Here is a 22,578-nt window from a genome sequence, read left to right on the forward strand (position 1 = left end):
AAGTATAAGCAGAAAGGATCTGGGTAGCTAATTTAGCATCAGACATAACAGACTGAGGCGAATGTTGCTGTCACAGAGAAAAGTGTATAGCTGACAAGACATAATGTAAGCTGAAGTGGGAAAAAGAAAAGAAAAACTTTATTTAGTTTGGCCAAGAAAGGGGAAAGCCTTGAATTACTAAAATCAGGAGGGAAAGTGGATTGCTACTGACATCTTGGAAACATAAAGAATTATAATGGCGCTATGGACGTTGTATGTCAACAGGTTTAATAGCCTCAAGGGCCCAGACAAATTCCTAGAAACACCCAGACTTCCAGAACAGAGGCAAAGGTGAAATGCAGTTCTGAATGGACACAGAAACCTGCAGGCAAGGACAGTCTCAAACCAAACGCTTCAATGGGAGAACTGACCGAGCTTTTAGATAAGGCATTTCCCAATCCCAAATACTTCCAAATATATGTATAAAAGGGATTGGTTGTAGTGGTGAACACCTTTAATTACAGTCCATGGGAGGCAGAGGCCAATGGACCTGCTGTCAGTGTGAGGCTCTGTGTTAACACATACTGTCTATAGAGAGAGTAGTAGAGTGCCAGGCAAGGTAACATAGTAAGATTCTGTCTCCAATCAATCAATCAATCAATCAATCAGTAAATAAGCAAACAGGTAAACTAGCAAATAAATAAATGAATAAGGGGCTGGGGATTTAGCTCAGTGGTAGAGCGCTTACCTAGGAAGCGCAAGGCCCTGGGTTCGGTCCCCAGCTCCGGAAAAAAAAAAAAATGAATAAATAAGTAAATAAAATGTGTGTGTGTGTGTGTGGCATTTCCTAATTCACTAGGCCAAGGGCATTGCAAGACAACGGCAGACTGATCTCCATTGTAAATTTGGGATTGCACAATAAAGTAACAAAACTGACCCAGCCACATATCAGAGGGACCCCAGGATTGCAGGGAGAGTCACACAGGAAAATCACAACTAGGACACGCCGTATTACCCAGGCAAGATAGCTGTTTATAGCTGTAAAGCGACTTTTGTGGGGTGTTGAATTAGGACCAGGGAATTAGGAAATCACACACACACACACACACACACACACACACACACCACACACACACACACACGCACTTATTTGTTTATTTAATGTACTTGAATAATTTTATAAATATAAAACCCACTAACTGTACACTTTCAGGCGTTGGAAATACTGAAATTGATGTTATCTATTTTTTACCTTAAAAGAAAAAAAGAAAAAGGAAAAAGGACCGCTATTCAGCTCTGAGCTGGCGGCAGGAAGTGTTCACTCCCCGTGGTTCAATATTCCAACTCCATCCTGGGGGAAAGAGCTTTGGAGTCATTTTGAAGTGCCGAAAGTTAGTGGTTCTTAAATGCTCGTTCTAGGCCTTACCAGTTGAGGCTTGTTGAGTTCAGCACTAATTGTGGGGTGACTATGTGTCCCTCAGCTGAGCTCATCGTTTCTGGAGAGATGATGCCACTGTCCCCAGGGGTGGGAGGGCAGCCAGAGGCCAGGGTGAGCTTATTGCTGCTGACAGGTGGTCACCGTCTGTGTCCATCAGCAGCAGAGCTGGCAGGACTGCATGCATTCCTGGGGGGAAAGCATGCTCCAGGCCTGTGGCCAATCCGGAGGTCTTTGTGGAGAGCCTGTCGGTGGATGGGGGAGGGGAGATCCTGCGCATCCCCTTCCTGTCAGCATCCTCGTTAGTGAGGAGCCTCACTGGGCACTGACAGGGTTCCCTGGTCATTTGTCTACCTAGGATCACAAGGCATGAGCTCAAGAGTTGGCTTTCAGAGCAAAGAGCCTCTTAGATCACTGCCTGCCATTCTTTGGCACTTGGCAGTGCTGTCCCCGCCATTTAATGAGCAGAGCACACAGCATTTCAACACTGGACGGGCTCTCATCGGCTGGTGTTAATCAGCGTGGCAGCACCCTGCATTGCTGTTAATCACCCGACTTTATTAACCTTCATATGCTTGACTTGTTTTTAAAGATTTACCCATGGCAATTAACTGCGTGCAATTTATCTGGGATGCTGCGTTTGGCTTGCATACGCAATGAGCACCCCCGTTTCAAACCAGCATAGCCGTGAGGTCCTACAATCTATGATCAGACAACGGATTGCTTTAAGATGTATGCTGCTAATTCCCCAGGGCCTTGCACTGGCTTATAAATTTTACGATCGCGAAGAATCACAATGACTCTGCATATAGGAAGTGCTCAGAACATATTTTAAATTCTCTTGCTCACCTCAAGGAGGGTGAGAGCCTTTAGATAGTTTTGATGGGGCCAGATGAGATGCATTTGGTAGAAAGGAGGGGATGGGGCGATTTTAACATGAGGAATCTTTAACGGTTCTGGGGGTGCCGGAATTAGCAGGACATCTGTCACCCAAGGGTCTCTGGTGCTAACATGGGCTCAGATATGCTTCTTTAGGAAAGTTGTTCTTTTCTTTTGAGTCATACTGTGTTTGGTCTCAGTATGAAGACCCAACTGACTTTGAACTCAGGCTCACAGAGATGCTCCCTAGTGCTGTGACATGTGAGATCAACCTAGGAAATATTTTCTAGTTTGACCTCCAGGCGACAGCCAGAGATCCCGCCTTGCTTAGTTCTTCCTAAGAAAGGCAGTGCCATTTTACAGAAATGCAGGTCAACCACTGTTTATTATTAGTTTCTGGGGTTGTGGGGAGGGAACCCAGGGTCTTGCAAATGCTCTACCACAAGTCACGTACTAAACCCTGTAGTTTTAACCTTATTCACTTTTTTCCCCACGCTGGGGTTTGAGGCCAAGGCCCTATGAGTGTGAGACATGCTCCACCCTTCGCCCATTTATTTTGAGATGGGAATCTTGCTTCATAGTCCAAGGGGGCTTCAAACTTAAAGACTTGTGATTGTCCTACCTGAACCTCCCAAGTGCTAGAATTAAAGGCAACACTACCATTCCTGGTGCATCATAATTTTAGAGTTAATCACCTTGGTGGAGGGCACCCTGAAATTCGATGTATAGCCACCTGACATCACTTAAGTCTGGTGTCAATCAACTCCCTTAGTCTGGTTCTTCAATCTCATTCCGGCTGGTCTGGTTCAGAGCCAGCTGGTGGGTTACTCCAGCAGACTCCCACGGCTTCCGTACATCTAAGTTCCTCTGTTCTAAATCCACCCTCCCACGTCTCCAACTAGTTTTGAGATGAGTTCAGTGCAAATCTCACATAGGTGTGCCAAGGGTTAATGCTCCACAACAGAGCCTCAGACTAAGGTCCAGGTCAGGGTTGCAATAACTGCATCCAGTGTCCTTCCTCCAGGTCCTGACCTTTAAACCTCTCTGGCCAATCTCATTTCTAGCTCCTGAAGACACTGGGCTGATGGGACAGTGAAGCACAGCAGGCTCTTGAACTTCTCCATTCTCTGTGACGCTGTCCCTTCAGAGCAGTATGCCATTCTTTACTATAGTGTATACACTGTAGACAGTATACGCTATATGGTATATAGTTTATACACTGTGGTCTCACAGAGAAACAAACACCAGAATAATAAGCATGTGTGTGTGTGTGTATATATATATATATATATATATATATATGTATGTGTATATATATGTGTGTGTGTGTGAGTGTGTATACATATATATATATACACATACATATACATCACATACACATGTACATATACACATTCACATATACTAACATTCATGTCATTTATTTCAAAAATAAACTATTTGGAGTTGTGAGTGAGGCTCAGTGGTTAAAGCATGTGTTCAGCCCTGGGTTGAAAATTCTTAGCATCAATCAGTCAATCAATCAATCAGCTTTAATAGCTACCTAGCAATCAGTTATATATGGGCTTATAATAACCTCAACATGTGTCTAATATTGTAAACGTATATTTCTAATTTTTACTACAATGTAGAAATGACAACAATCATCATCTTATCTGGTGATTTCCTTAGAAATAATTCTCTTAGTGGAATTGCTGAATTAAAAGATTAAAGTCTACCTAAAACACTTGTTAGGTTTTGGCCCAGCTGATTTTACTTTTCTGAAAGCAATTTGCTGTTTTCCCCATAAGACCTAGGACAGGACCTAAAGGACGGAGGGCGGCGACTCTGCAGAATTGTTTTCTCCTTCCACCTTCCGTGGGTGCAGAGTTTGAACTCAGGTCATACGCCTGTGTGAGAAGTGCCTTTACCTGAGGAACCATCTTGTCAACCCCTGGTTATTGCCTCTCACTTAAAATAACTAGATAGAGATAATTATTTGTGAAGCCTAACCTTTCTGATGTGATTTGTTAGCCATTTATACCCTCCCTGTGGGTTTTCTACATTGTTTTCTCATCTTTTGAGAAAATCATAGTTTGCTTATCAGTGCTCTTTACATATAATGAACCCTCTGAGGCACTTTAATTATGAGTTTTATGGTTAGTATTATAAGTTAAATTATTAATAGCTTTCATTTTTTCCTCCTCCCTAGATTTTGGTAGCAGGAATATAAGTGTGTCATAAATTTGTCTTTCTTTTTTTCTTTCATTCATCTGGTTTCTTTCTTTCTTTGTTTGTTTTTGCTTTTTGGTGTTTTTTCTTTTGGAGACAGCATTTCTCTGTGTAGTCCTGGCTTTACAGATCAGGCTGACCATCTGAGTGTTGGGTAAAGGCGTGTGCTGTCACTGCCTGGCTATGTGTGTAGTTTTCCTTCTCTCACTATCCGGGAGACGCAGTTTCCTTTCACATTTCACAGTCCATTTGGTTACTCTTTTCCTAGATTCTTGGGTTTGGTGCATGTTTGTTTGTTTTTGAGATAGGATCTCATTATGTAGCTCAGACTGGGTTTGAACTCACACTGCCTTTGAGGAGGTTTGAACTCCTCTTGCCTAAGCCTATGCCATACGTCTGGCTTCTAACTTCATGAGTTGTAGTCTTTCCAAATAAAGGAAACTACTTTATTTTATATAAAAAGACTCCTTAAAAAAAGACCAGCATGGGATTATTTACCCCTACATTAGAGAGTAAAATATTCATTTCTGTGTTTTACATAGTCCTGTTTGCCCTTTCTTTATGTGTTAAATGGTTGTGAATTTCAAAAGATATTTTGCGTTTTTGTTTCCGTGAGCAATTGACAATTTAATTTTAGTACACTCTGCAGGAGGTAAATTATACTGACCTTTTTGAAAAAGTAATTTATTTATTTTTATTTTACATGCATTGGTTTTCTGCCTGCAGGTATGTCTTTGTGAGGGTGTCCGGTCCTTTGGAATTGAAGTTACAGACAGTTGTGAGCCGTCATGTGGTTGCTAGGAATCGAAGCTGGGGCCTATGGAAGAGCAGTCAGTGCTCTCAACCACTGAGCCATTTCTCAAGCACGCCCCCACCCCTTGTGGCCTAATTATGCAGTCAATTTCAGTGGGCTCATGTTCTCCCAATCTTAGCTTGGCTTCACATATTGTCTTCTTAAAACATGTGGGTGTTTATGTGTGGGATGCAGATTCTCACATGAACGTACTCTTTCTTCTGAAATACGTCTTCTGTTCTGGGCCCAGTGGTCCTCTCTGTCCAACCTCTTATCGACTTCAGTTGAAGATCTCAGTAAATGCAAACCTGGCGCCCAGCCTCCGTCTCGCCTCTGTCCACCATTCAAACAGTGAACGCTCCACCTCTGACTTGGAGGGTTTACTGTTCCACATTGCTCTTGGAATTGAGGTCAAGCACTTTCTTGATGATATCACAGTATGTCACAATCTCTCCCAATCTACTTTTCTGGTTCCTCCCAGCAAGTCTCCTGCTCACCCATGTTCTGGCCCCACCTCCAGACATCATGCTTTAGGTACCCAGATACCTACGGTTCCTGCGCACACCACACCCTTACACTGATTATGACGTACATTCCAACCGTCTTTTTTTTTTTTTTTTTTTTTTTTTTTTTGCATTCTACACAACCTTGTGTTCAATTTTAGGCTGGTGCCAACATCGAGACTCCTGCTATTTGTTTCTAAGACTTCCTTCCCTGGGGTTGGGGATTTAGCTCAGTGGTAGAGCACTTGCCTAGCAAGTGCAAGGCCCTGGGTTTGGTCCCCAGCTCCGAAAAAAAGAAAAAAAAAGACTTCCTTCCCTATCAAATGGGGTCTTCAGGGAACCCCATGAACAAATTAAATTTTAAGGGAACTCGTACCTGATAGAAATCTGTCCTAGACGTAGCACTTAGAATGGGAGCCCAAGCAGAGAGCCTCAGTATTTACTCTAAGTCAGTTAGAAAAGGGGTCAGAAAAATAACATTCAACCTGCTTTGGGATGAACCCCCTAAGCTTGTTTTTGTAAAAATCTACACTATAGTGTCCCTTGTATTATAGTCAACATGTTATATCTTGTTCTTACTAGCTCAGTGTACGTCTAATTAAATAATTACAGATGTATAAGTGATGGTGTCATCTTGTGTTTGAAGCTATAAAGCTCAGGATGCTATTTCTTCTAGCTCTAGCTTCATTGGTGTGTCAGTCAGTCAAACTGGCGCTTCGCCTGTCCAAGTCTGAGACTCTCCATCTATGGATTAGGGTAACTCACACCTGCTTTGTAGACTGCTGAGAAGCTGAGTGTGGGTGTCTGGCGAATCTGTTCTACAATCTGCTGAAGACCCAGTGCTTGTGCTGAGGTCTCGCCTACCTGTATTCATTCTAGGAGGAGGGCTAGAAGACCACTGAGCAAACAGCCCACAGATGTCACGGGGAGGTAAATGCTATGAAGAGGTAGCCTGGCTGGACATAATGGCCCGTGACCTTATTTCCAGTACACAGGAGGAGAAACAGGCTTATCTCCTCAAGTTCAAGGCCAACCTGGTTTAGCCTGAGAGGTCTAGACCAGTAAGGGTTACATAGTGAGACCCAGTCCCAGAAAAAGAGGTGGCTTGGCTTATCCAGAGAGCATAGCTAGAGAAAGCTAGCTGTTCTGGGAAGGGAATGGAAATGTAACAGAAGAACAAACAAGGCACATAGAGAAGGCAAGGAAGGAATGACTCAGCCAGCCTGGAGGCAGGAAGTCCACTGAGGGCTTTAAGGAGGCCAGGCAGGCTGCAAGGGAGCAGGCAAAGTGCAGCATGAGACGCAGCCAATGGCTAACAAAGATTGTTCAGCTCTAACGACCACTTGCTTTGGCTGGTGGTTTATAATAGGTGGGACTTATATTACAAGTAGTTTCAAATACTTTTAAATTGACCAATATAAGAAAAAATTGAACAAAGTCATTGATTAGAATTGATATAATGTTAGGGCTGAGGTATAGCTCAGTGACAGGGCTTGAGCATTCATGAGTCCCTGGGCTAAATTTTAACACCAAATCATCATTAAACCAAATTGTCATTACCATCATCATCACCATTGCCATCATCATCACCGTCATTATCACCATCGCCACTGCCACCGCCACCACCATCACTATCACCAACACCACCAACACCAACACCACCACCACTACCACCACCATCACATCACCATAACCCAATTCAGGGAGCAGTGCCAGAAACTGAATCCAGAGACTTTCATATGCAAGGTGTGGTGGTTTGAATGAGAATGGCCCCAATAGGCTCTCATATTTGAATGCTTGGTCCCCAGTTGATGGAACTGTTTGGGAACAATTAGGAGGTTTGTCCTTGTTGGAGGAGGTTTGTCAGTGGAGGCAGGGTTTGAGATTTCAAAAGACTCATACGAGTCTTCCCAGTCTCTCTCTGTCTCATGGTTTTAGTCGCGTCTCACGATTTAAGTTCTTAGCTACTGCTCAGCACCATGCCTGCCGACCTGCTGACATGCTCCCTGACATGATGCTCATGGACTCACCCTCTGAAACCTAAACCCCAAACGAAACGCTCTCTTTTACAAGTTGCCTTGGTCATGATGCTTTATCTCAGCAATAGAAAATCAACTGAGACACTAAGGCATGCACTCTACCACTGAGCTGCACTTCCAACCTCTGAGAAATGTGTATAGATTTTTAGAGAGAGTCTCTGGTACTGCCAGGGTGGTCTCAAACTCATCATCCTTCTCCCTCCGCTTCGTGGGTGCTAGGGTTATAGGGCAGGATGCACACCCCTCCTGGACCAAGAAATAACTGCAATCGCTAATCTTTACTGAGAACTTACTATCTGCTTGATATCATTTCAACATTTCAATTCCCAATGTCAAACACTCCTATTTGGTAAATTCTAGCATGACTTCATTGCACAGAAAAGGAAGTGAGAGTTCAATAAACTTGCTAGAGCTAAGGCAGGGAATACATTCAAAAGCCGGGTTTGAATCAGCCAGGCTGACTCACAGCCAGTGCGCCTAGCCATGCCATTATCCTGCCCCTTCCAGTCACAGAGCTATCGTGAGTCATGTATTCGATGAGAGTTATAGGTTCATTTGCATTTATAACAGTTATTGAGCTTGCTAGAAGCAGGAAGTTGGTTGCAACTCGCAATCTGAAGTCTTTATCAGGGATTCACAGAGCTTCAGTACTACATTCCCAAGGAGTAGAATCTAAAACATGAGAAAACGCTTCTCCAATAATAATAACAATAACAACAAGCAATAATAATAATGATAATAATAATAATGAAACCCTAATTAGCATTTTAGCAATCACTCTCAACTTGTAATAGCTTGTAGCAGCTATTAAATCTTTATACATGACTTTTGACTCATGTCAGAGTGTGAATGCCTAGCTTACAAGCAGTTACTACTGACTCCCTTTCCTGATGATAGCAACGGTATATTCCAAGTAGAGATGGATTTTACAATTTAAGCAATACAGGTTAGAGGCAGCAAGCGGGCAAAATAGTCTAATGGTTGTTATTTTTGTTTTAAATTAGTCATTTCTCAGAGGGTTAATGAAGAACCTCTGAGGTATCCAAAGCCCACCCAGGGCCACAGCCACCATGTTCCCCAGGCAGCATGCTGTCTACTTAACTTACATTTCCATCGTGGTTCGGGCATGATAGAGGCTTTCCTGCAGCCACAGCGGTGACCGTCTGCAGGATGGAAGGGTCCTCGCCGTTGCTGCCTGGCGTTCGCTGCAGCACATCCATGAGGTTTGTGATAAAAAAGTTGTTCTGGAGTGCAGCCACCCCTTTCTCAGGCAGGATGGAGGTCTGACGACACACTGGGCAGGAGAGGGTTAAACTGTGGGCTGGAATGTAGTTCTGCAGGCACCTGTGGCAGAGCACACATGGGGACAGTCAACACAGAGCACCACTTCCTGAGGTGTTCTCATCAACGATATGCTGACAATGGGCCACTTTGCAGAAACCCACTTTGTGGTGTTCTATACCTGGGAAATGATGCTTCAGAGACCAGGAGCTAATCTGTCCTCATATGGTCTCTATCCACTGATCAGACAAATGACTGTGCTTGAGGAAAAGAAAACATCATAGACTTCTGTAGTATCTAGGAGCCATAACACCCAAAGGGTGGTTGGTTCAAGGACAAGCAACCTTGACCTTCCGAGGAACTGGATTGACCTAACAGATCAGATGCCCATGTGACTCACACACACTGTAAAGGTTGAAAAATCTTGCTCTGTAAGCATTGAGCTCCGAAGTGTGTGAACTTTAGCGGCTGGGGGAGGAGGGAATGTCAAATGTGTTTGTTAATGTTGAAATTCATTTGACATACAAAACCATAATCCATAATCAATGTTTTAAAAAGCACCAAAATGGAATTATTTGGTTGAAGCGAGCTTGAGATACGCATGCTCAGTCACGTCATTTCTTGCTTCTCTGGGAGCAGCATGTAACAGTCACTCAAAGAAAGAAATGCGGGGGCTGGAGAGATGGTTCAGCAGTTAAGAGCACCTGACTGCTCTTCCAGAGGTCCTGAGTTCAATTCCCAGCAACCACATGGTGGCTCACAACCATCTGTAAAGAGATCCGATGTCCTCTTCTGGTGTATCTGAAGACAGCTACAGTGCACTTATATATAATAAATGAATAAATCTTTTAAAAAAAAAAAAGAAAGAAATGCATTGACAATAATGACCACCACATGTATACAAACTACCTTTGACATACTCCCATGAGCCTACGGAGGACGAGCCATTATGATCCCCTTGGACAGTGAGGAAAACAGAGGTACAGAGAGGGGCTAAATACCGGCCTAGAGTTCCTTAGTAGGCCAGAGTTCGCGTGGGAACCCAGACCCAGGCAGTTTGACATCACAATCCAACCGCAAATAACTGGGGCTGGAGCTGCAACTCAGTGGGTAAGTGCTGACCCCGCATTCCTGGCTTTCATTCAAACACTGCAGAAACAAACCCCAAATTATACCGTATACTGTTTTCCAGTTGCTTCGCCAGAGTTTGAGAAGCACCAATGTGGCCTCTTACTTTTGCAGATGGAGAAAGCGATACCGAGGAGAGTTGGCAGCTCCATATCTCAGGGGGTAACTATGGCTGAATCCCTATCAGAAGGGAAACGGATCTGCTGAAGTCAGGAATGACATGTAAGCCCAAGAGTCACAACAGACAGTCGTCAAGTGTGACCTTGCCTCTGCTCCCTTTATTGGATCATCTTCCTTTGTCTTTACGGTGTCTGGTCCTCCTGGCTGCTTATCTTTTCTGAGTTAATAGAGCTTGGTGTTACTCATGGCTCTGAATTCAGAACTCTTCTACCTCTAGGATCTTTATAGCATTACAAGTATAGCAGACATTATACTTTGCCCTACAGATATGCTTTCTGAGGCCTATGTCTTCTATCTCTTGACACTTCTCAGATGTCTGAGGGGTCATAAAACCCATCAGGCAGCAAACTGAAGCAATGCTCTTCCTCAAACCGTGTTCTTTTCCTATCTTGCTGAATAGCATCTCCGTCCATTCATCTAAGCAAAACAGAGGCTAGAAGTCTTTCATCTGATAGTAACACCCCTCCTGTCCTTCATTTCTTTCACCCAGTCTGAGTGACTCTCAACTGGTGTGTACCGTATGGGTGTCAGGCTATGGTGACTTCAAATAAAGTTTAATGGTGTCACACCTGGATCCAGGGGCTCGGTAGCAATTCTCGGGTGTTTAGCCATGCCCAGTCCATGTTGGAATATGAAGAGGATGGCCACTATTTAATTACTATAGAATATAAATTACAAGGCACTTGGATAAATAATGTCTATAAAATGAAAGGCACAGGTACATGCTGTCACCAAAACAATAACCCCCTACAGAATTCCAAATCCGAAGACAAGCCCACAACTTCTAGCTAGTTCAAGTTCCTCCTACCCATCATCCCCATCAAGGGTATGGTTACTCTGCTGCAGCCAGGACCCTCCAAAGTAAACCAACTACTTTAAATCCCTGGTCAAGTAACAAATGTATTTGAATTGGATGGTAAATAAAACCTGAATATATTTGAACATGGTCTATATATGAAAGTATGCTATTTTAATTAAATCTATTAAGAAATAGAAAATGTACTTAACATGTGTTCAAATGTAACTACAGTTTTCATTTATTTTTTTAAAAAAATATTCATACAGCCCTGCTAAGGATGCACTTAAATTGAGCCACAAATAAACTCTATGCCAGCAACTTCCTTTTTTTGTTTTTATTTTTGTTTTTTATTTGTTTGTTTGGTTTTTGTTTTGTTTTACTTTTTTTTTTTTTTTTTTTTTTTTGGTTCTTTTTTTCGAAGCTGGGGACCGAACCCAGGGCCTTGCGCTTCCTAGGCAAGCGCTCTACCACTGAGCTAAATCCCCAAACCCTTTGTTTTACTTTTTTTGAGAGAGGATCTTTCTGCATACCCTTGGCTGTCCTGGAATTTACTCTGTAGACCAGACTGGCCTTGAACTCACAGAGGTCCACCTGCCTCTGCATCCTGAGTGCTAGAATTAATGGCATTTGCCACCATGCCTAGTCCTGTTTTGGGGGTTTTTGTTTTTCTTTTGTTATTGTTGTTTTTTTTTAAAGATCTCGATGAATCGCCCAGATTATCTTCAAACTAAATTCTACTACCTCAGCCTCCCAAGTACTACAAAGTACTTGTGCCAACAAGCAGGTCACACGACAAACTGCTTAGCAGTCATTTTTTCTCACAGTAAACCAAGCCCTGGAGTATAAAGGTGTATTTTGAAGGGTGGAGAAGAGGTTCTGTGTAAAGAGCTGCTTGTACAGAGGATTGGAGTTTGGTTCTCAGCACCCACATCCAGCCAGTGGCTCGAAACCCCCTCTAACTCCAGCTCAGGGTGACTTATACCCTTTTCTGGCCTCTGCCAGTAGACACACATATACACACACAAATGAAAATCCTAGCTGGGTGTAGTGGTGCACACGCCTTTAATCCGAAGCAGGCAGTTCTCTGTGAGTTCAAGGTCAACTGGTCTACGTAGTGAGACCCTGCCTTGAAATTAAACAAACAAAATGTTTAAACTAAGATGAAATAACAGTTGAAAGAAGACAAATAAGAAACGTGTTCTCTTTAGCTCTGTCTGTCTGTCTCTGAGCTCGTCTATTCCTGGATGCTTTCTCCGTCCTTAATCGTTTGATATGAAGTAAGTCTCTGGTAACTCCTGATTGGGTTCCTAGATGTCTGTTAGAAGCACACATGGGGCATTGTCTCCCTTGGTCGCAGCAGAGACCTGGGAAAGAGTCTGTGCAGAAGGTGGGCGAGGCAGCACAAAAGAAGCTTACCTCTCGCAGAAAGTGTGCAGACAGGGCAGGACCTTGGGGTTCTTGTACCGTTCCAGGCATATACTGCAGATCAGAAACTGCTTGTCAATCTGGCGTACCACAGGACTCGGGATGCTGGCGCCCTCACTGGCCATCCTAGACCACTGACATGTGGGGCCGGCTGTCCTCGACCCTGCACGCTGCTGTGATGGGAGAGAAAAGCCAATGTCAGTGACCTCAGAATAATCAGCTCTCAGTGGAAGCGTTAGCAAGCTTGTCTGTGCTCTAAATAACAATAAAATAACAGCGTCTTCCCCACGCACACAACTATACAGGAGAGGGTCTGTGCTACCAAGATGTTTGCTGGGTTTAAAAGCGAGTGGTGCCCAAGGGGAAAATAGCTACACATGGATCCAGTGACTGAACTCAGGCCCTCAGGATAGGCTGTAAGCTGCTTTACCCACTGAGCCATCTCTTCGGCCTGGTGTAATGTAGTCTTAATTATACATGTTCAGAAGTTTCAAAAAAACGAAGTACAAACCCAAGGAGGTGATCAGACTTGGGCATTTTAACACTGGCAAGCACAAAGGAGCTGACTCTCCCTTGGTCTAAAAAGGACATGAATTCTCCTTTTGTAGAGGACATTTGTCCCTCCAAACTCTGAAGTGTGGGGAAGGCTCTCAGTCACTGTGGCTGCAGGGAGATGGGTCTTCCTAGCAAACCGTGCTTGAGAAAGCTCCTAGATGCCGCCTTGCCTCAGGACTGCCCCAGAGCCCTGCCCTTGTGCCTTTGTCAGTCTTCACCATGATCTCTGTTAAAATCTATTACCTAGTAACAGAGTGGAGACAAAGCAAAGACCTGCCCTGTAACCCTGAAGGAATATTCATCCTCTCACTTCTGTACATTTGAGAGTAAGCAGAAGACCACGGGGAAGAAAGCAGAGACCACTGGGCAAAAACTTATAACCAACACAGCTCCAGTCAGCCACCTTAAAGCTTCTGGCTCCTGTCTCCAACAGTCAGTGTGGGTGGAACTGAAATTCATTTATCAATTTTCTAAGTACTTGGTAAGGAGCCTATGACCTTCTTTTCTCCAGGGAAATACTCGATCAAAAAAGGAAGAAGTGGGGGAGGAGAGGAGGGAAAGAGGGAAGAAGGAATGATAAAAACCTAGTTAACTCTCAACGTAATAGAGATGAATATTATATTCTCATTAAACACACGTGTGCCAGAATAAGGCTGTGTTCTGGAAGCACAGTTTACATTTGCCACTGGAACTTGTGTCCTGTGTCCGAAGCTGGAAAATGCAGCAATTTACAACATCAACAGCCCTGTGCTTTCTGCAGGGACCTCTTTGTCCAGCATGAATAAGAAGAGTTCTTAGGCCTCGCAAAGTAACCAGAGTGTTTAGATGTACTTCAGCTCTTTGTTTTAAAGACATTTTTTTTTATTGTGTACTTGAGTGCCTTTCCTGCACACGTGTATGTGTACTACGATCATGTCTGCTGTCCAGAAGAGGGTGTCACATCCTCTGGAAATGGAGTCACAGATAGTTGTGAACAATAGGTGCTGGGAACCAAATCCCAATCTCTGAAAGAAAGCCAGTATCTCCACTTTTATTAAGAAAACATAATCCAAGAAGTCAACCCTAAAAACATGTGCACACAGGCAACACTATTGGGCTCAGCAGGCTTAATTATATAGTTATTCACTTTTATACATATATTTATATAGGTCACAATTTTATATTAATTTTAATTTTAAAAACTTATTAAAATATGCAGATAAAATAAGTACCACACACCCAAATTAGTGAGATCCAAAGTCTACATATCTCAATAAACTTCTCCAAAGGTAGAATAGGCATTCTGAAGCTATGAGGCTTTAGGCTGGGTCTTACATGTTCACTATCGAGTATGTTCTATGTACCTATGCTCATAATAATTAGAGAAAAAGAGATCACACATTTGAGAAGAGGATCATGAGAGGGGCAGAAAGGAGTAGAAGGAGTGGAAGAAATAATATAATTATGTTTTAATTTAAAATAAAATTTAAAAATAAAGCCCAGTCAAGATCCGTTTCAGCAGAGTTGCACACACAGACAGTTTTATAAAGGACATGATTTAATAAATGGCGCCTTGTGGAGCATCTGTTAGGAATCACCTTCAGTCAGGACTCCCTGCACGGTGAGACAATGTAGGTAGGAACAGCTAATCAGCCATCACTGTTGGCTAGACTTTCCATAGAGTGCTCCCTAAAGAGCTAGAGAAAGACGTTCATTGATCAAATGAAGGGCGGGTCATCTCTCAGGAGCCCTACCACATCCTATGACATCAGACTAGTGAAGGAAAGCACTGTCTGTCTTAGACGAAAGGAAGCCAAAGCTGAGGGTTTAAATGACCTGCCCAAGGTCGTCCAGGAAAATCAGTGGAGCAGAAAGCTCAGATTTCAGCTCTCTGCCTTCTTTGATAGGTCTGTGATAGCTAATCTTAAACAAGGGTAACACTTGTGTGTGCCTCCTAGAAATGACAGCATGCTCTCTTCAATGCCAATAGAATTCGCATGACTGTGAGAAGTTGACACAATTCCTGAAAAATAATTCACTAAGTGATGATGATGATGATGATGATGATGATGATGATGATGATTATTGCAGGCTGTAGATGTGGCCAATGATAGAGCACATACTCAGTATTAATTCCCCTTATTCCCCTACATTTTCTTAAACTTTTTGTTAAAATCAACTAAAATAGGGACTGGAGAGAGGGTTCAACAGTTATGAGCCCTTGCTAGTCTTGCCGAGGACCTGGGTTCAGATCCCAGAACCTACAGGATGGGCCACAACTGTAACTTCACTTCCGGGCGCTCTGACACTCTTTCTGGCATCCAAGGCATACATATGGAAAAACTCATACACGCAAACTAAAAATAAATAAACCGGCCAGATGTGATGGCCTATTCTTTAGTCCCAGCACTCGGGAGACAGAGGCAGGGAGATCTCTGTGAGTTTGAGGCCAGCCTGGTCTACAGAGGAATTCTAGGACAGTCAGGGTTACACAGAGAAAACTTGTCTTGGAAAACCAAAAATTAAAATTATAATTAAATAAATAAATATTTTCGAAAAGCCAACTAAATTTTGTTTTGAATAGCTTTAAAAGTTTAAAGCTGCATTTATTTATCCATTTGTGTTGGGGAGTACAGGAGGGCTTCTGTGTCACAGCCAACATATGGAAGGTCAGAGGCTACGTGGCCTCTTCCACTGTGGGGGTCCCAGGGTTTGAACTGAGTTCTAAGGCTTGTCAGCAGCACATTTACATGCCAAGCCATCTCGCCCGTCCTTGACTATGTTTGATGTGGCTCACGTGACATTTATGTGCTTAGCAATGTCAGCTAACAACAGCAAAAAGAAAGGACAGAGAGAGAAAGAGCCCGTTAGGTTTAAATACCTTTTTAAAGCCTTGTGTTAATCGAATGATATGTATTAACCGAATGAAATTTCTTAAGCCAACAGTTTTACGCTCTAAAGCTTAAAAAAAAATGTGATTCTCATTCTGTGGTAATTATTGTGATGATAACTAGTCTTTGTTAGTATTGTTCATTTGCACAGTAAATTAACTATGCCTGCTCATTAACCCTCATTTAAAATCATGACAATGTTGCAGATCTGTCACAAGTGACCTGTTGAAGGCATCTTGCTCTTGAGAACTCCCACAATCAACACAAAAGCTCTCCAAGCCCCAAAGACCCCCAGCTTTTCCAGGATAAGGACGCCTCTGGGAATACTGCTGGATGTGCACCACCACCGGAAAAGCATTTCATTGCTCCGAAAGGGACAATGTGCTTGGAAGAACTCAGGCACAACACGAGTCAGTGGCTCAGTGAGACGCTTCTTTTTCCTTTTCTTTTTCTTTCTTTCTTCTTTTTTTCTTTTTTCCTTTTTGGTTTTTTTTTTTTTTTTTTTTTTTTTTTTTGGTTCTTTTTTTCGGAGCTGGGGATCGAACCCAGGGCCTTGCGCTTCCTAGGCAAGCGCTCTACCACTGAGCTAAATCCCCAACCCCACCTTTTTGGTTTTTTAAAGACAAGGTTTTTCTGTGTAGCCCTGGCTGTCCTATCCTGGAACTCACTCTGTAGACCAGGCTGGCCTCAGAGATCCACCTGCCCCTGCCTCCCAAGTGCTGTGCTTAAAGGAATGTGCCATCACCACTAGGCGGCAGCTTTTGATCAAAGCGCTTGAGCACCACCAACAGTGAAGATCTACTTATTTCTCCTGCCCACTCCGTATCTGGGCTCCAAAATGTCATCGAGCCTTCCTACCCATTCGAGGGAGAAATCAGTGCAAGAGAGTGAAGATCAGAAACAGAATTGCTCTCTGCTGGCAACAGAACTACGTGGGAGAAACCCCCATGGAGCCCAGCAGAGCTGATCACACACCCACTGACAAAGGGCCAATGAAGGTAAGGCAGAGGAACCTTTCTTCTTGAAATTGGGTCTTGTTACAAAACCAGATTTTCTTAGTCTTCCTACCTCAGCTTCCCAAGTGCCGGGATGACAGGCCACCATACCCTGTCAAAAGTCATTTCTACACAATACAGTCCACATTAGACAGATCCTGACATTCACCAGCTCGAAGAACTTTTACATGAAACCAAGCTGAAGTTCATTGTAGTTCCAGAGGCCCTCTCGCTCTCACCCTGGCTCCCATCCCTAGCCCTGACCCCCACCGTACTGCTATCTTAGGGGATCCCTCTCAACATGATCACACAGTTTAAACCCCACACTGTCCCCACTTTTCCAGCACTTGTTATCCCTTGTCTTTGCTGTTTTTAGCTTCATAAGCACCTATTTTCTCTGATGGACCCCATGTTTGTGCACTACCCTGCCAGTCATATGTCAAAGTCCTGTCCCCTCATGTATTTGGAGACTCTGATCATTTGTGGGGGAGCCTTAGGTCATGAGGACACAGCCCGAATGACAAGCCCTAAACAGGAGAGCAGTGGTATTTCTCCACCCCCATTATCCTGCACAGATCTCTGCTGCTTCTGTGGGTAGGAAGGGTCTCAACACTTCAGAGACCCAGATGGGAAAGGAGTCCAGTCAAGAATCCAAGTACAAATTGCTTTTCTAATAAAAAAGACCAGGAACTGGTCGGTCCCAACACTCTGGTTAAAAGCAGCCAGTTCCGTGCCTGTTCTCAGCTGATCCCAGTGATGGCATGCTTCCCACTGTGCTTGCTGGCAGTGAGTGAAGCATGCTGCTCTCTCTCCCCGGCTCTCTCTCTCCATGTGAGGATACAATAAGAGGGAAGGCCATCTGTCTGCAAAGCTGGAGGGCAGCTCTCAGCAGAACCCCACTGTCTTGGTATCCTGATTTTGGACTTCCAACCCCCAGAACCGGAAGAAACAATTGTTGAAAGCCACCTAGTCTACGGTCATTTTGTTACAGTAAAGAACTGACTAAAACCCCTTTGATACAATATGCAATTTATTCAACATATCTTGTATTGTCTTCCCATCCCTGTATTGCCACCTCATCTCGCTGTGTAAGGTTTGTGGTGACGAGGATGTATGTGTGCACACTGCAGTCATCCCAGTTGCTATAACTGTATGTGCCTGGCACTTCATTGTCACTAATTTCTGAATAAACAGAGTATACTGCGGGGAGCAGGGAGGGACAAAAGCATGACGCGGGGAAAGAGACACTGTGACAAAGCATGTTTGTTGGGAATGTTGTCTTTGCCATCAGCGTTGCCTGCTTCCGGGTGTGACAGTCTAAACCTTAGCAGCACACGTTAGCATCCAGAGGGTAAGTATTAGCAACATATTTTAACATGTTCGCCAATTCCGAGGGAGAACCAGAAAGCTGCTGAGAACACACATGCACGGCAGTAAACAGTGTAAGAGTTGGCACAGACGGCCCTCATGACGGGCGGCTTCGCCAGCTAAACATTGCATGTTGTGGGAGAAGCAACTCGGCGAACAGGAAACACAGGCCTTACACAGAAAAATCCTGCCCCAGCCTTTCTTCCCTTGCACCAACTCTCGTGTTTTCCCTGGCTCACTTGCTCAAGTCTCTTCCAGGGTGATGGGAATTACCACCGAATGGGGGGAAACCCGATAGGAGCTGAAATGGGTAGAGAAGGCTGCATCTGCAATTCCAAGATCCAGACCACACTTCTCACTCCAAATTATACCATTCAGGGGAGAGTAGCCGGCTTTGTTGCTGACACCAACATGAGGAAAAGTAGGAAGGGCGAAGAGAAAAGCCAGAAGGCTGCAAGCAAGCCTTACAGGTCCTGAGAAGAAAGCTGAAAAGTAAAATCGAAGTGTATGATTTGTAAGATGTGGTACAGACTATCCCAGAGGCACAAGAATCTATTTCTTTTGTTTTTAGACAGGGTTTCACTATGAAGCCCAGGTTGGCCTCGAACTCATTGCCTTCCTGACTCAGCCTCCTGAGAACAGACGCTACAGGTGTGCATTATCATGCCTGGCTTTCCCTCTGTCCCTACAGGTCAGCTTCGTGGCACTCCTGGGTCAGTATTAGCCTTGGGCCTCTCTGGTGAGTTTATTTACTACTATGCTTACATTTCTTTTTTCAAGTTCTTTAGCTAATGATGAAGACAGGCCAAAACAAAACAAACAAACAAAACCCCCGGCTTTCTAATAGATCAAAACTTTTCGATACATTTACAGAAAGGAAGTAGCAGACTAATAAATCCTTATGTGCTACGCCAGGATAAGTGACCAAGGCATGGGTGAAGCACAATGTAAAGAATAGATGTTTTAGTGGCTGGGAGAGATGGTTCAGTCAGTAAAGTATTTACCATGCTTGGTAAGGACCCAAGTTCCAATCCCCAGACAAAGTCAAGCAGGGCTCTGGTGGGCAGAGACAAGCAGAGCCCTGGCTCACTGATAGACCAGTGTTGCCAAGTTTGTGACCCAGGCTCAAAAATAAGGTAGAGAGGAATCAAATAAGACACTGAACTTTGGCCTCCATACACAGGCACACATGTACACACGTGCATGCACGCTGTATCTCCCCCAGCTGATGTTTTGGATTAAGTTATGAGCCTAATGTCATCTTTCTGTAGTTGAATTTGCACTGTGACTGGTGATTCCGCCTGAAGAAAGAGGGCAGTCTTCAGCGGGATGAAAACAGGGTGACCCACTTTTAGTTAAATCAAGTCTGATCTCCTGGGAGTCGCTTTGTAAATTAGAATCCAAGATCTTTTCTTTTATGGGTGCCTCTGTGAGCCTCTCTCTCTCTCTCTCTCTCTCTCTCTCTCTCTCTGTGTGTGTGTGTGTGTGTGTGTGTGTGTGTGTGTGTGTGTGTGTGTGTGATGGATGAAAGCTTCTCCTTTAATCTCAGTCTCCAGGAGAAGGTGTGCCCAAGCTACCCAAAGCTCTGCCTGTATTGCCTAGATAGATGTGTGACAGCTCCCTTGATGTGCTGGGTTCTCTACAGGAAGTTGATTTCTAAGCAGGACTCAAGCCCCCACTCTCTTAAGCTTTGCTCTGGGCTTTCGAGATTCCAAAGAGTCTGTGCGAGGAGTGTTAAGTGGCTGAGCTAATAGACATTCACCTTGCAGTGCCCTGGGACAATCAAGATGAGTGGGGTCTCTCTGCCCTCATCCATCACTGTGCCATGGCTTCCCCAGGCTCCCTCTGGGGGCTACACAAAGCAGCTAAGAGTTCTGCAACCACAGAAAGGTAGGGAGCAGCCATGTTGCTAAGGGGTAAGGATCCCTTCTGGGAGCTTCAAGAGGATGACAAAAAGGGAGAAAAGTATTTCACCTCAGAACTCCCAAGGACACAAACCTGTGTGACAGACACCCTCTGTGCCCTTGCCTCTGGTGCATGGGAAGCATGTTCTTCCGGCTGTTAGTGAGCGTAAGTGCTTCTTCAATAGTAAGTTTATTTTAAAGAAAGGAAGGACGGAAGGAAGGAAGGAAGGAAGGAAGGAAGGAAGGAAGAGAGAGAGAGAGAAAGAAAGAAAGGAAGGAAGGAAGGAAGAAAGAAAGAAAGAAAGAAAGAAAGAAAGAAAGAAAGAAAGAAAGAAAGAAAGAAAGAACAAGGTAGAGAAGTGTCTAGAAAGATTGACATACAAAAAGCAGCAACATGTGGCTCCTTTAAGTGAGGCGATTTGAATACTTGGCTCCCCACCCCACTCTCTGTTCTAATCTCAGGCTCCAAGTTTCAGGCAGAAACCTGATCCCCTGAATTCAGACAACCTGCAGAACAGAAATACCCAGAAACCCCTGCTAGCCACTCTTGGTGAAGCCTGGGCTCTGACTTGCAGCCCTCCTGTAGTAAGGGACAGTGGCAGCAGAGGATTTTCTTTTCTTAAAGGCCATGGTAGATGTGCTCAGGTTATCACTCTGCAACAGTTTAGAAGTGACACACTCAAAATTTTGTAGGAATAAACTATGATTGGGTTGGGGGAGTTGCTCCAAGCAGCACTTGTCTGGCAAGCACATGGATCTTCAACAGGGCTGAGGCCTCCACACATTCATTTTCTTTCCCTTCTCTCCCTCCCTTCCTCCTTTCCTCCTTCCTCCCTCCTTCCCTCCCTCCCTCCCTCCACACCCCCTTCTCGGAAAACACACACAAAGATAATTGCAGCATTTTTTTTTCTTTTTTTCGGAGCTGGGGACCGAACCCAGGGCCTTGCGCTTGCTAGGCAAGTGCTCTACCACTGAGCTAAATCCCCAACCCAGCATTTTTTTACACCTAAAATATTTCTTTCTTTTATACACTTTAGTACATGAGAACATTTAGCTTGATCATTAGTCTCCATCAGAGAAATAATGAGAAGAGGTGAGGGGGCTCTTAAAATTTAAGCTTTGTAACTTTAAGAAATGTCTTCATATTTAGGGTTTCTATGTAAAGCAGGCAGATAAGAATGTTGAATTAGGAGAATCAGTGTCAAAGGCTAGCCCAATGATGGACAAAGGCTATCCCAGTGATGGGCATTTTCATTTTGGAGACAATGAGTACGTGTTTTTACTTTGTTTCATAACTCATAGCGCCCATTAATCTTTTGTTATCCTAATCATTAAAACATTATCTTAGAATTGTAACATTCACGGGGTAGAAATCTTTTTAAAAACTATGTGGGTTACATATCAGACATTCATTAGTCTCCAATTTTTTACATTGTTTTGCAATCTTTGCAATGCAAATCGCTTGTCGTTTTAGAAGAACTCTTGAGGGCCAGGAAGCCCAGCTGGAGGGCTAGGCACCAGAGGAGCTTCCCCAGGCCACACCACACAGGAAACTTCTTGTGTGCTTGCCGGCTGGCCCTCCAGTGGCCGGCATTATTTAACACTACACTGGGTCAGAACATGGCCAATAAAGCACCTGCCTAAAAATCAGGGAAGTACTCTGAAAATCAATTCATACTACGCAAAGCAGAATCCAACTTAGGGAGCCGAGCAAACAAATAGTCCTCTTTATTACACTGTTTAAAATCCTCTAGCAATTTGCTCATGGAGAATAAAACTGCTGTACCATACGCTGAAGAGCTGATAGCCTTTTAAATGCCTCGTTTTGAGCCTAGCTCTTGGAGGTTGTGATACGGGACCAATCTTCTCTTCAGATGGAAATATTTTCTTTTGGCTCCAGAGTTCATTTATTCAACATTCAGTTTTTAGTTGGAAATAAATGGCCTTCCTACTGGCTTTCCTATTGCTGTACAACGAGAATTAATGACAGGGTGGGGCATTCTTGCAGAGAGAGAGAGAGAGAGAGAGAGAGAGAGAGAGAGAGAGAGAGAGAGAGAGAGAAGAGAGAGAGAACTCTGACACAAAAATTGCCTGTGATTCGAGGAAGCAGAATCAAGGGCCAACCCAAGGATCTCTCTCTCTCTCTCTCTCTCTCTCTCTCTCTCTCTCTCTCTCTCTCTCTCTAGTTTTTCCATTGAGCTCCACCCAAATTTTATTGTACTTCCATGGCAGGA

The 22,578-nt window shown here is 43.9% G+C and overlaps 1 protein-coding gene across 13 annotated transcripts in view; it reads right to left on the bottom strand.

Moving 5' to 3' along the window:
* The window catches only part of Trim2 (tripartite motif-containing 2), a 151,540-nt gene that overhangs the window by 40,338 nt on the left and 88,624 nt on the right, over nucleotides 1-22,578 (bottom strand). For 12 of the 13 annotated variants that reach the window (XM_039102646.2, XM_063282118.1, XM_039102642.2 and 9 more), the window contains 2 exons: nucleotides 12,644-12,825; nucleotides 8,946-9,183 (listed from right to left, as the gene is read on the bottom strand). In XM_039102646.2, coding sequence (XP_038958574.1) covers nucleotides 8,946-9,183; nucleotides 12,644-12,777 — 372 coding nt within the window. In that variant the 5' untranslated portion in view covers nucleotides 12,778-12,825. Of the gene's footprint in view, nucleotides 1-8,945; nucleotides 9,184-12,643; nucleotides 16,556-16,681; nucleotides 20,687-22,578 lie in introns of those variants that run through there. The other variant, XM_063282119.1, reaches the window with a different exon arrangement.

This window comes from Rattus norvegicus, chromosome 2, assembly GCF_036323735.1.
Source record: "Rattus norvegicus strain BN/NHsdMcwi chromosome 2, GRCr8, whole genome shotgun sequence".
Lineage (NCBI taxonomy): Eukaryota > Metazoa > Chordata > Mammalia > Rodentia > Muridae > Rattus > Rattus norvegicus.